Here is a 13,724-nt window from a genome sequence, read left to right as displayed (position 1 = left end):
TGTATGCTTCAGGAAGGATCCTGGCCCAGTTACTACTGATTGTAGCACTTAAAAAAAAAAAAAAGAAAAAAAAAAGAGGCTAAATGAGAAAAATCTTTTAATAGCATTTTTCCTATCACATGATATCATGGATTTAATTTTAAGTTTACTTGTTTTTAATTCCAGGTTAATCTAAGGTTCTGCATTATCATCAGTGACAAAGGTAAATTACATCAACACTGACTTGTTAACATACATATGATTCTGCAAAATAATGTTTATTAATTTCTATTTAATTACAAATACAGTTCTAAATCTTACAAAAGCACATTGTTTACAAAAAGCAGAGCTGTTCATTCAAAATACAGCAAGCGTTCAGTCACTATGTGTAATAGTGCTATCTTGCAGAAGCTTTCTTAAGTCATTTTTTAAATGCTAATGTCATTAAGAAGTTTGGGGCCAAAATCTCTTGAAGTAAATGTAGAATTCCTGTCTCCATATAAATAAATCAAGAGATCCTAGAGATGTATTTTTCTTTGAATAGTTGTCCTTTTATTTTGCAGTACAAGTACCTCAAACTTTATAACTATGACAGTTATTTAATTTCCATTTCTGGCCTGTGTGGAAACTTTCTGTACACAAATTCCAACAACAAAGTCAAAGAACGTTTTGGTTCTAGGCCCTTGTATATAACATCTTGAAATATCTGCCATGCAAGTCATAAAAAAGTGCAAATAAAGCATATACTTTCTCAAAAAAAGCACTTTGTCTTGATTGCTAGGTGATAACTATTTCTTTTTAATAGTTAAATATTTTAAATAATACAATGGATTTTTCTTTCATTCTTAAACCAAGTCGCTATTTTTAAGGAGATTGCTGTGTAGAGGAGAGTCTTCTTAGTAAAGACAAATTTCAGTGTATATACTATTTTTCTTTATAAGCAATCAAATTGTACACAGCAAAAGTTTCAAGATTTTTCACAAAAACTATCAAAATAGCTTTAGATTTTTTTTTAATTTTATATTGTTTATTTTTCTTTGTATCAAACAATGTAATAATCTAACATTTTGTAATTAAATGATGACAGTCTGCAATAAAAACTGTCCGCCAAAGAGTTGTCAGAGTTTTAAACAAACATTTTAATTCTGAAATAATTTATGTGTTCAGGATTATACTGACCCACTGGGGTCAGTGGCAAAACTCTCACTGTCATCATTTAAGCCTAGTTTCATTTGGTAACTTTATAAAGCAAAATAGTCTCCTAAAAACAAGCCAAAAATTGTATCCTCAGTTTTTAAGATAAGATTACATAGTATGCTTAATACAAGGGAGAGAACATATTCAGCTGAAGGTGCTGAATCATGGAGATTTGCAACCTGATTGAACACTCATAGCTCACCTAGGCCCTTCAAAACATATTTTACATGGATTTTTTTTCCTGTATTGAAAAATTGTGAAACCTAGATTCAGTCAATAGTCAAAATCTCTGTATATAAAAAAAGAAAGTATATATATTTTATTAAAATATACTGAACACAAAATTTCAAACTGTCAAAGGAAGAAACTCATTTTGAATGGTTTAAATGTCCAGTCCCCCCTTTTTTTTTATAAATATATGCGTACATAGAATCTTATTCTACCACTAGTAGACAGCCAATTTCTTACTTGTGAAAACTGAAAAGTGGATATAAAATAGAATCCTTCACATCAGAAACAGCTTTTAGATATTTGTAAAAAAGGGACAAATGCCTGAACTCTTCAGCCTTTGCCTAGTCATGCTTCTTGCTTATAATATATACCAAAATTAAATAAACGTCAAAGGTTTAAGGACATTCTTCTTCTTCTTCTTCTATATGCTCAGGAGATACATGTACTTACAGACCACAGTCATGGTGTTTCTCAATGACTTCCAGTTTAAGCAGAGTACAGTCAGTGACTACTGCTTAACGGACAAAAGATAGACCTTTCAGCGAGATAAAAAATGTTTCAGTTGAACTGACTATTTTTTTTAATAAATTCAGTCATTCTCAAAACCACCATATGCTTCTTTTCCATTTAAACATTAATTCCAATGATGATCCTCAACTGAAATTTTCTAACCAAATGAAAAGAATCACTCACAAATTCCAAGTTTTGACAGGTAGCCATAATCCCAAATCTTAAAATACTGGAAACATAGACATCAACAATTAATTGGAGAGCCATTTAAAAGTAAATGATGGGTTAATTACACCTTGATAAAAAGGATTTATATATTTCTTTCTATACATGCCAATATTTAAAAAGGAAATTTGATCAACAACATAATATCTACTAAATTTGAAAAGTTACATTATAAAACATAATTGGTGTCTTTTTTTTTTTTTTTTTTTCTTTTTTCCCTGCAGAGTAGTATATCCATCCAAGGTGAAAAAATAGTCTGGTGAAATGAAACACATTTCAGTTCTTGAGATGAAATCATATCCATGCAATGCTCAGTTCCATTGGCATGAGCATTCTATAGGCTCTTGAATGACATACATAATTTCAGTGCCATTTCCTGAGCAGTGTAGTGGCACAGTCAGATTACGTGTTCCATTTTCTCGACAACATTTACAGAATCTTAAATGGCTATCAATATTGACATTGAAAATTGTTGCAGACGGGCATTTTCCATCACAAGAAGCCACATTTATCTATGAGTAAATAGAGAACTGTAGTTAGACATCTCAGGTTTTGTTTTCCAGATTTCAAACTTCTTTCTGATTAAAATCCATTTTTATACTTGAAAAGAACTCTGGTTTTAAAAGTTATCTTCTAAAATTCATTCATTCCAAACGGAGATACATTTTTTAAATAAAGCATTTTGGTTGTATTCTGTCTTAACCTTGAGCAAAACTTTGTGCTGTGGATACCAAAATCGTATCCTTAGTTTACAAATGAATAATTTCAAAACAGCATATCCAAATTCATATCCTTTTCATGTTCACTGCTGAAAAGTTACATTCTACTAAGCAAAACAAAGGATAGTCTATCGTTCCTTTTGAACGTTCAAGAGGAAAAGTATATCAGTGCTAAAGCTTTTCCTTTCTCACTCATACTGCTCACAACTAAGAGCCTGACAACATTAGCTGTGTCATCACTGTAACAACTATATTAGCAAAGTAGATTTAGTGTCAAACAGCAAGGGGAGAGACAGGCTATAAAATTATTTATTTGTGCTCTAGACTTCATCAGAGCTAGTCTTTCTCTCACTATTATATTACATGAAATCTTCATAGGTAATATTGTAACAGAAAAGAAATTAGTAGTTTTTAATTAAAACTTCAGCCGACATTGATATACTACAAAATCAGAATTGGCCGTATTAGACCTAGTTTGTTGTTGTTGTTGTTGTTTGTGTTTTTTTGTTTGGTTGTTTTTTTTTCATGGTAGTGTTTCAATCTGATTTCTTATTCAAGTGAAGCCTGTGAAAGGTACTGTGATCCACACCCTCCAAGCGGTGTCTGAACAAGTGAGACATATCCAGACAAATTAGATCAAAAGGTTAATCTTAAGGCTTTCATGAAATTTGACAGGGAAAAAAAAGTATATTAAGATCTTGTCCTAATCATTAATAATCTCATTTACAATTAAATGTAATCATGCTCAGCCATATCAGAAGTTTGACAGCATTAATCTGGTCAAAGAACACAGATGTAGCTCCAAACCAGCCACAGCCACAGCAGATACTGCCATTTGATAGGCCAAAGACTTACAATGAAATAAGGTCTCAGGTATTTTTGTGGTAGGAGAACTGGAAGGGGATGGAAGTAGAACTGAGGGAGTGAGTAGAGATTTTGTGGACATTAAAATGTGGACATTCTTCTGGTGAAGGATGAAGGAATCTGAAGGAATCTGAGCTAGCAGCAATAAATTAAATGGGAAAGAAGATGCTGGGGAAAGGGGCTTGTAAGATGGATGGAGGTGAGATCGGGCTTCTTTGTAGATGTTTTTTTAGAAGGTGCATAGATGTGGAAGGAAAGATAAAGAATGTATGGTAGGAAGTCAGAAGAAGCAAGGCTTAATTCGTCATGTCATTCATGGAATGACTCAGTGAACATTCTCATTGCTCTTCCCTGAACCCTCTCTAGTTCTGCAGCAATGTAGGGAGACCACAATTGCACAGAGGATAGTATTGCACCATTGGCTCATAAGAGACGCTAGAATGAGTTTGTTGCCATTCCCTGTCCTATTTGCTAAATGTCCTATTCGCTACTTTAAAAACCTATGAGTTTTGACTACATTTTTCTTCTTAATATTATTTGCTTTAGTCAACACCATGTATTTGTTTTGTTATATTGGTGTCCCTGGCTTGCTAAAGTAACTGTGAAGGTCTCTACAATCTTCTCTGCTCTTAACTATGGCAAAAAATTTTAATTTAATCTACAGACGTATACTTCCTAATTACCTACCTTTCTTCTAAAACTAAATAAATACACCACACATGCTTATTCCTCCAGTTAAACCTCAGGTATATCACTGTTGTTCTTCTGTCAGGCTGGAAATTAACCTGCCCATCTTTCAAATTGTGATGCTGTTTGACATCTTCCCTTATGACTGGTTCTTCAGCAGAATCTTATCAGAACCATTTCAGAAGGCTCAAGATATTGTGTCAATTACTTCTCTTTTAAGTGCTACATGAGAAGCCCATTTGCTCCTCAGATATGTCCTGGGTTTTATAGATGGAGCTACATCAAAGCTGAGAAATGAGATATATGAAGCAGACTCATAAATAAATGGGAGCATGAATTTATGATATGGAGACATGCTATGGGGAGGAGAGGACACACAGAGTAAAGGTCTTAAAGGAGAAATATAGCAGTGTTTCCATCACATCCTAAGTGGAAGCATTTCTACTCCTCTTGAAGAGTGGGATGTTATTTCATGGTGAAGAGTTCAGTGCCTTTGTTAGTTATAAGCAATTATGGTGTGTACTTTTCATTTGAAGCCAGATGTTTTTCCAGGTAGGAGGACTCAGTCTTTCAGTGACAGGAACAGCTAACTTTAATCCATTTACGAGTAGAATAACATTCCTGGGGTCAAAGGTCTGCTTTTGAGAAGATAGCAGCATTTTTTGTTGCTTGTTGATAGGCATAACTTATTTCTAAATACTTGGTCTGGTACGCCATAGGCCCAGCATAAAACACAAGTTTTTTTTATGCTTACCGGGCTTTGACTTATACAGTCATTTTTTCTTATAGTTGTCCTGATTGTCATTTTCTGGCAAATCCTTTCTTCCTTTTTGCCTGATAAAATACAAAAAGAAGGCATAGTGAATCAATATACTTTTTGTACTATGTTTTTGTTAATAAAAAGTTAAATTATTAAAATAAATTCAATGATTACACATTAGTTTCATTAATGTACACGCTGAAACTATTACCTTCATAATTATTATTATTTTTTTAGAAAAAACTAATATAGTAATAAATACTTTCAGGAATTATTGATTTTTTAGCTGGCACATATGAGGCATCAACCTGTGCATTAATCTATACAGATTTTATAAATACAAAAATATTAATATGGTTTTAAATTGTCCATATGGCAAGATAAGTATAATACTAGTAACTAAGAGAAAGATCAAGTAATTTTGAATAGTGATAGAATTAATTCTCTTTTTAATGGGAATATTAAAAGTATGATTTTGTTTCTGCATTTTAGAAGATATTCGGAACTTGATATTTGAAAAGATAAAGCTGTGAATGTGGTTACAACTTTGATGCTACTATGGCTGCTTAGAATTTAAATAGAATGATATCCAATATTTTTCTTACAAAGAGATCCTTGAATGAAGCTTTGAAAGAGAAAGATGCATATATTTCCTAAATAATGGTGCAGTTTTACCATCCAGAACTGAACCATGTAGCATCTAGTCAGCATATAGATCCAGGATTATGAAAATACTGCATTTTATCAGTATGGTCTAGGAGATATTGATAGGAGAGCTTTTCTTTTGTTTGAAAAATAAAGCTGTACAGTGCAAAGCCATTTTTAAACATAACAAAAATTGTAATATAATACTGAAATAATTAAACATAAAATCTTCCATGCTGCACTCCATACCAGACTGTTTGCTATTACTGTTTGTGTAACAGAAATTATTTAGATCTCCAGTTCCAGTAAGCATCAAAATAATCTATTTGTTTTCCTACGTGGACATTCTAGGCATGCAGTTTATAAAATAATAACCACTATTCAGCAGTCTCTTCACCTTTAGCACATGCCTGCATGGTCAGGTGTACACAAAAAGCACAAGTTTTCTTCTGAGCACTTTTATAGGATTAATGAGCTCTGAGTAACCAAGATATTCTGCAATCATAGCTTCAGTGGGTATCTGAAAATTAGTCTGCCTCCATAATACATCTAGCTTTTAATCTAAGCATTGTGGGATCAAACAGGATTCTCTTGTGGAGCTAGGAGATGACTGTAGGACCAAAACTGTTAGCCTGCAGCATCTTGCTTTTCCTTCCTCAGCAACACTAGACAAAAAGTATTCCTATGATTTTTCCAACAGAAAGCTTTTGCCATCGTGAATGTGCATAGACGACACAATCCTTATATTTCTACAACTCATACAGATATATGACATTTCAGCATATAAGGTGCTTATGTCTAATGAAAACTTCTCTGCTGCTATACTTTTCTCTCGTCCACTTTCAACTGTCAAAAAGGTCTTCATTCAGTATTAGGTGTACTTGTTTCACTTGTTCCTTATTTGAGTAAGGTATCTTACTAAAATTTCTGTGACTTATCATTAAAAGCAAAGAGTTATGACCATAATGCGACAGTTCTGTAACCTCCCATGATTACTGCTGTAAAGAGTATTTATTAATGCGTGATTGTACTTTGAGGATTGTATGTTTTTTTCCCCCAACATTTCCATAACTTTGCAAAACATGCTATTCGTGACAAAGAAGTACTGTATAAATCCATATCTACAAAGATGAGATAGGGCAGTAATGTGCACTTTTGATCTATTTTAAGGCAAAAACAGTTTAGTCATTAACTTCAGAGACATAAACACGAGATCAGAATCTCTTAGTAGCAGTATTAAGGATGATGATATTTTAAAAAGTAAAATCATTTCTTATTATAACTGTATATTATATAGTTATTTCTTATTATGTACTGTACCTTGTACAGTAGGTCCATGTAATAAAACCAATTTTAGAAACAAACAGGAGGAAGAACCATTTGCAGCATATAACATAAATGGATGAACCTAATTCTGACAGATGTTGAGCAGTGAACCCTAACCAGGTTTTAAAAAGTCACTGATTTGGGAGGCCAGTAGGAGATCAGCATCTCCCAGCACCAGGCCCAATACCATGAAATGCATTTAATGGTGATGACACCTATATGCATATATACAAGCAGTGCTTACACTATTATTAAAATAAGAAAATACATTATTAAAAATAATACCTGGTTCACAATTAATACTATCAGTAGGCACTACTGGACTAATGGCAAAGGGTAATAGACCCAATCCAGAACCTGGTAGAACCATTAGGAATATAAGTTTCTCATGAAATAAAAACATATTTATATAAATCACATTTCATTAATTCTTACACTGCCAATTGCAATTTTTCTTTTAGCAAAAGATGATGAGCGTTCCTGTTAGTATTCCAAATTTAGAAACTGTAGCTGCTTCAAGTCTCACTAAAGATGTCCTAAACTTTAGTAATAATCTCCTGATTAACACAAAACTGGAATGATGCTTCCTTGTAGACCAAACTTTTGCAATGAGTCTCTCTATGGCAAGGTAAGAATTAAATATATGCACTCACTTTGCATGCACTGAATCAGGCTCTTCCAGAAAGACTATTTGTTCCCATTAAAACCCCAAGGTTTTGCAAGCTCTATTTACACATACTGTTTTTATCTGCTTCACCACTGGGCACATGCTATTAGTTAAAAATAAAACAAAAATAAATATAAAATAGCGTATAAGTCTATGGATCATATATATTTTTAGCAGCCACCTGAGTAAGAATTTCTGAAGTATAACAACACCTTTCCTGAGGCCACAGAATATGGCCAAAATTATAAATCTTCCTAGTCAACAGATAATCTGTAGCCATTAATTCTTTAAGATAATTTTCTAAATAAAGCCAACCCATTTTTTCTGGTTTTAGTTAAGGATTTTTCAACATAGCTTATTGCATTAGGGAAAGAATATTGATTCATAAGATTTTAGCACAATTCTGGTGTGTTACTTTTCTCTGCTGATTCTCATTCAAAAAAAAAAATGGTATTTTGTTATATCAAAATTGCTTCTATTTTCTATGCTATGCATATTATAGAGCAACAATACTTGCAGATCACTTCCAAAGCTTTACATAATTTGGAAACTAGAGTATTGATCTATATTTTATAAATATATTTCCCCTTATATAGCCAAATCATTTAGCATACAAACACATGTATAGCTAATCCATTGCACTTCTGAATTTTACTCAATACCAGTGCAATATACTTACAAGCCTGTGACTTTCTATTCAACATTTTTAAAGCCTTGTTTAAAAAAAAAATCCAAAGACTACTTTTTTCTGTACATTTTAACTCTGATATTGAACACAAAAAGATCAAAAAAGGGAGGTAGTAATTTCTGTAGCATTCAACAAGTTCTTGCTCTATGTAATTAATTTCACAGAAGTGTTTTATTTTTACATCTAGATGATTATTGAACTTTTTCAGAAAACCTTTCCTAAACAAAACTGCAGAGAAAATCAAAGATTGTTCTCAGCCTGTTCTTAAACTTTAAATAATGAAGACTTCATGTGTTCATAAACTTATGTAAACTTAGGTAAACATGCATCAAAATACATTCATCATATTTTAAAGTTACACACACAGAAAATGTGAATGTATTTCCAGATATTAAAAAGTCAATTTTATATAAGAATTGTTAACATCAATACTACTCAACTCCCAATGACCTTTCCTCATTTGGGATTGAAATATATTTTCTACAGTGGAAAGAAATAATTTTCAATTAAAAATATTTTATTTCAGTATTTTGACCCTGGAAAATACACAACAGTGAAACAGAATAAATAAGTATGTTTGGAGACTTAACATCAAATTAAGTATCAATTTTAGATGGAAAATATTTATATTTTATGGTGAACCTAATTTAGGTGATATTTTAGAGTCTGCTTAGCAATAAAGGCAATCTTTTAATTATTTTAATTGAGATAACATTTCATGTTCTACAGGTTATATTTGGAGAGATTTGGTTATACTCCAGAACATTAACATTACAAACCACCAAGTCAGCAGCCAAATGAAGCGAGACCGTTTAATAAGAGTAGTTAAGTAACTATAACAATTTTGATTTGTGTAGGGACAGCATGCTTTTTCCTTCTTTGTGTCCCAGCAGCAGGTTAAAAAACACAGCCCTCCAAAACCAAAGCCAAACTAGCATTTACTGCAGCCTTCATCACTTACAGGTCTTGCAGCAGCCATCATTATATGTTTGCACAATTCCTCCGTTCTAGAGAAATAAAAGAAGAATATATCAAAAAAGACTGTGCCCAATGCAAAGGTATATTTTATCTCAAGAGATTCCATGTTTTAAAGATGTCCAACTAATAAGAAGTAATATCATCTAAATCAAGAGAATTGCGCAAATATGCATCAAATGTTTGGTTCACAAATTCTTTAGTCTTTAACACCAAAAATGAACTCGTCCCTGGTTATATGACCTGATCTAGTATCCTTTGAATAAGCCACTTAGTTTCTATAAGCCGTTTTTTATATTGCCCATTATCATCTATTTCACCACCAGTGAGATTTAGCAGGAAAGTTTAAAAAATTCATTTATGTAACTTTGTGGATGATGTAAAAGGATTTACACTGCTTATATACCTAGCAGAAAATTAGTACCTAATAAGGAGCTATTTACAACATTAGATATATATATGCATGTACGTATATATACATATACACACACTTTTGAAACAGAACATGAATTGCAGAATTTCACATATATCGATGCGCTCAATTATTTTTTCTCAAACAATAATAGTCTTTGCTATTTTATTTTCTAAAGTCACTTGTTAGCCAGAAAGTAAAAATGTATCAAAGTGGAGAAAATGTCCTTGTGAAATTAAAAGAAAGCACGAGGGAAAGAAAGACAGAAAGAGAGGCTGCCGTCTATCAGAATGCGTGCAAGGAAGAAACATGTCCCCACAGTTTTATTGCATAGCCCAGAACTTTGTGGAAAGCAGACAACTGAACATCAATAGCACTTTTACAACGAAAGACAAAAGCTTCCATTTGTAAAGTTCTGTCGTTTCATGCATGTGTGCATTTTTTATCTCATTACAGAAAAATTTCTAAGTTGTTCAGTAACTTCTTAGATGAGCACTTAAACTCAGCCTCTTAAATCTGTATTTGTTCCAAAGTTATCCTGAGCTGACTGTCAGAAGAGCTTTCGCCTGGATCAAGTCTACGTTTAGCATCTCTGAAAAATAGGTCAGACTGATTCAGGAAGTTAATTTTAGTGCTCCGTTCATTACAATCTCAACTAGAATTATTAAGGAAAGATCCTAATAGATAGTGACAAAAGGGTTCCAAGGAAGAAACTCAAAGATAAAGTTAAAGTGGAACACGCATTAATTTTAGATTGAATGCCTTCTTCATGACTGGAAGAAATAAGGAATTTTAAACAACTGCAGTGGACTCATAAGAGTTGGGCTAAATTTGTAACGTGTAGTCAAGACAGCGATGGTACTTACACTCTCTACATGTTTTTTTGTTTGTTTGTTTGATAGCTTATATATGGTATGGCATACCACAAGTGCAAGAACTAGAAATATGAGAAGTATTATAAAATTAGGGAAGTACCAAATTACAAGTATACATTTTTCAAACAAATTTGTAACGTACATGAAGCATCCACATTCTTTAAATCAGCTTATATGGGCATGCCAAAATTACATTTTTAGTTATATGGTGTAGGTAGATACCCTTTCAAGTATGATAAATACTTTTTGTTATGTCATACAAAGTTTAGTTTAAGAGATAATAAAGTTTATATACACATGGTCATCCTTCTAATCCTTGCATTGCTTAAGTAATTTTTAATATAGTTCGCATTTATATGCAAGATTTCTGAACTGCTTCATCCAATTTATTTAATATATACACACTATAAACTTAAAAGTATTATTCTGAACTGAAGTAAGAACTAGTGGTTAGCACTTTATATAGTGGTATCTCAAGCGCAACACAAATTCAAGAATATTACAAAAGCAGTTTATTTTATTTATTTTTAAAGCCCAAAAGGAGTTTCTGTGCTCCTCACAGATACTGTTAGTCAAAATGCAAACAGAAAAATAGAAAACGAGACTGTACGTTGATCACTTACATTTTATAACTTACCACTTTTTTAAGTTTAAAAAAGCACACAAAGTATGTGTGCATTTTCAAGTGTTGGCGAAACTCCATACTGACAGATGAGTTACTGTTACTCACCTCACCCAAAGTACAAACCTTTGTACACTCAGTGTCATTGAAAGGGGGGCAAACCACACCAGAGCCCAGTATCATAGCCCCTGCAGCAGTCTTTGTACACTTGTAGTTTGTGCAGTTGGTGCTCCAAGTGCTTCCTTCCTGAATGTGTAATACAAAACTTGTCATCAAAGAAACACATTTTGGCTATATCTCAACTCCCAGATGTCTGTACAAGTCTTGCCTTCATGCTGCAGTACCTACTGGAGTGGAAAGTTTGTTGCACGCTTACCCACACCAGCAAAGACCATCCTCTAACTGCAGTGGCAGCTCCTCCCCGGAGGTACTGGGTGTATGTACTAGAGCAAAATGAAACGGGTCCGTGCCAGAAAAAAAAGGGTAATGCTTTCTTTTGCTCTAAAAGCAATGGAAAGCATGAACCAAGCCGTGGCTACATCTAAATGTTCTTGTATGTGGATGCTGGAATGCAACAGTCAGATTCTGAAACCCGGTGGCTCTGTTTGCACACTTGCTTGCTGTAGAAACCAGAAAAGGAGAAAAGAGTGGCCCTGGGAAGAGGGGGACACAGAAGTCCTGATGTGGACCCAGAAGCCCAAAAGTACTGCCAACTCATCTCAATCACAGGATATGACTTAGAGTTACAATTCAACCTCTACCTTGCACTTAGAACATATCCAGCCTTAAGTAAATGATGACTTTACCTGTCTTTGTGGAAGATATTACAATCAATAAAATGAAACACAGTATTCATCTGCTGAGAAATGGCAAGTCTATAAATATAATTTTTCCCTATTATATCATTTACCATAAACAGCCCATAAGTGCATTAGCAACAATAAGGAAGTATGAAACAAGACTCACTGCATGAGTTAACTAAGTGACCATCAGACACCTGTGTTTATCATGTCATTATACTTATCTTCTGTGCCTCTCCAGAGGCTCTTACCTCATATACAATTTGTGTGCCATTATCAGTGTGAAAAAAACAGGACATATTTAGACAGGTACCACAGCAACTATGGTGACTGGAGGAAGGAATATATATTTGATGCTAGAAGGAAAAAAAAAAAAAAAAGACAATTTTTTGTAAACATACAGTATATAAAAATTCATTGAATTCTGAAAATAAAAATACCAAGAGAAACAATATGGATGGATGGATGGATGGATGGATGGATGGATGGATGGATATATTCACGAACACTGCTAAACATCACCTCTTAAAAGAAGCCTGGAGTCGCAGAAGATATATATCATCACTGTTAAGTTTTCAAATTCTTTCTGAGCAAACTAGACTAGCAAAAATCTGCCCTTTAATTTTTGTCCTAATTGTGAAGTTGTGCTTACAAATTGCATCATTCCACTGTTTAAAGTATACTTACAGCTTCACATTGCTGGGAACAGTTCACTGTTGTAAAATGCATGGCATTGTATCCCGTGTTGTGATCTTTTTCTTGTAAACACTGTACAGTATAACAAAGGTCTCCATCCAAGTACTGAATCACTGATTGTCCAGGATTCAGTACTGTTACTTCTTGGAAGATGCACACATCATCCTTTTCTGACACCAAAAGAAAAACATGTTATGAGTGAAAAAAAATAAAATAAAAAAAAATCATCAAGCAAGTTAAGAGAATCTCTGCGAGGACAAAAGTAGGGCAAAGTCCTATTTGTTGGAAAAGGCTTCCAAGTTTTAGATTTGATCAGTTTGTGGGTTTAATTACCAAACAAAAGAGGGAAGGGGTGTAATTCAGCTCAAAAAAATGTTACAAAGTGCATTACTGACTTATATTGACAATATTCCTAATGTGGAATTTAAAAATAATAAAAATAATAATAATCTGTTGTTCTTTTTTAAAGAGTTATGTTTTTTAACATTGGGACAATTAAATTACATGAATTATTCTGCACATCATAAAATGTAGCCTATTTGTCAATTAATAAAGCATTCCTACAATTAAATGTGGAACATTAATATATTCAAGCTGCACTGTAAATTTGTGCTTTGCTACCAGAGGCAGTTTAGCCTGGGCTTCTGTCAGGATTATGAGATGCCTCATGAACTCCCATAGACAGTGGGCTGAAATCTAGTCTGCATAAGGTAAATGAGTTACAGAAGGGAGCAGAAGTCTGATCTTAAAATTGGGCTACATGCTGGCTCATTTGAGATTAATAGTGTGCAGAAGAAAAGAAAGGAAGAAAGGAAGAAAGGCAGGCAGAAAGAAAGAAAGAAAGAA

The 13,724-nt window shown here is 33.3% G+C and overlaps 1 protein-coding gene across 11 annotated transcripts in view; it reads right to left on the bottom strand.

Moving 5' to 3' along the window:
* Positions 1–235: 235 nt before the first annotated feature.
* OTOGL (otogelin like) overlaps positions 236–13,724 on the bottom strand; it is a 98,319-nt gene continuing 84,830 nt past the window's right edge. The window contains exons 53-59 of one of the 11 annotated variants that reach the window (XM_066993487.1): positions 12,870–13,048; positions 12,434–12,538; positions 11,491–11,628; positions 9,460–9,505; positions 7,429–7,500; positions 5,167–5,246; positions 236–2,654 (exon numbers count right to left, since the gene is read on the bottom strand). In XM_066993487.1, the coding sequence (XP_066849588.1) occupies positions 2,454–2,654; positions 5,167–5,246; positions 7,429–7,500; positions 9,460–9,505; positions 11,491–11,628; positions 12,434–12,538; positions 12,870–13,048 (821 nt within the window). In that variant the 3' untranslated portion in view covers positions 236–2,453. Of the gene's footprint in view, positions 2,655–5,166; positions 5,247–7,428; positions 7,501–7,796; positions 7,914–9,459; positions 11,629–12,433; positions 12,539–12,869; positions 13,049–13,724 lie in introns of those variants that run through there. The other 10 variants (XM_066993495.1, XR_010830061.1, XR_010830062.1 and 7 more) reach the window with 10 other exon arrangements.

This window comes from Anser cygnoides, chromosome 1 (genome assembly GCF_040182565.1).
Source record: "Anser cygnoides isolate HZ-2024a breed goose chromosome 1, Taihu_goose_T2T_genome, whole genome shotgun sequence".
Classification (NCBI taxonomy): domain Eukaryota; kingdom Metazoa; phylum Chordata; class Aves; order Anseriformes; family Anatidae; genus Anser; species Anser cygnoides.
The sequence above is the reverse complement of the archived record's forward strand: the minus strand, read 5'-3'. Positions and strand labels throughout refer to the sequence as shown.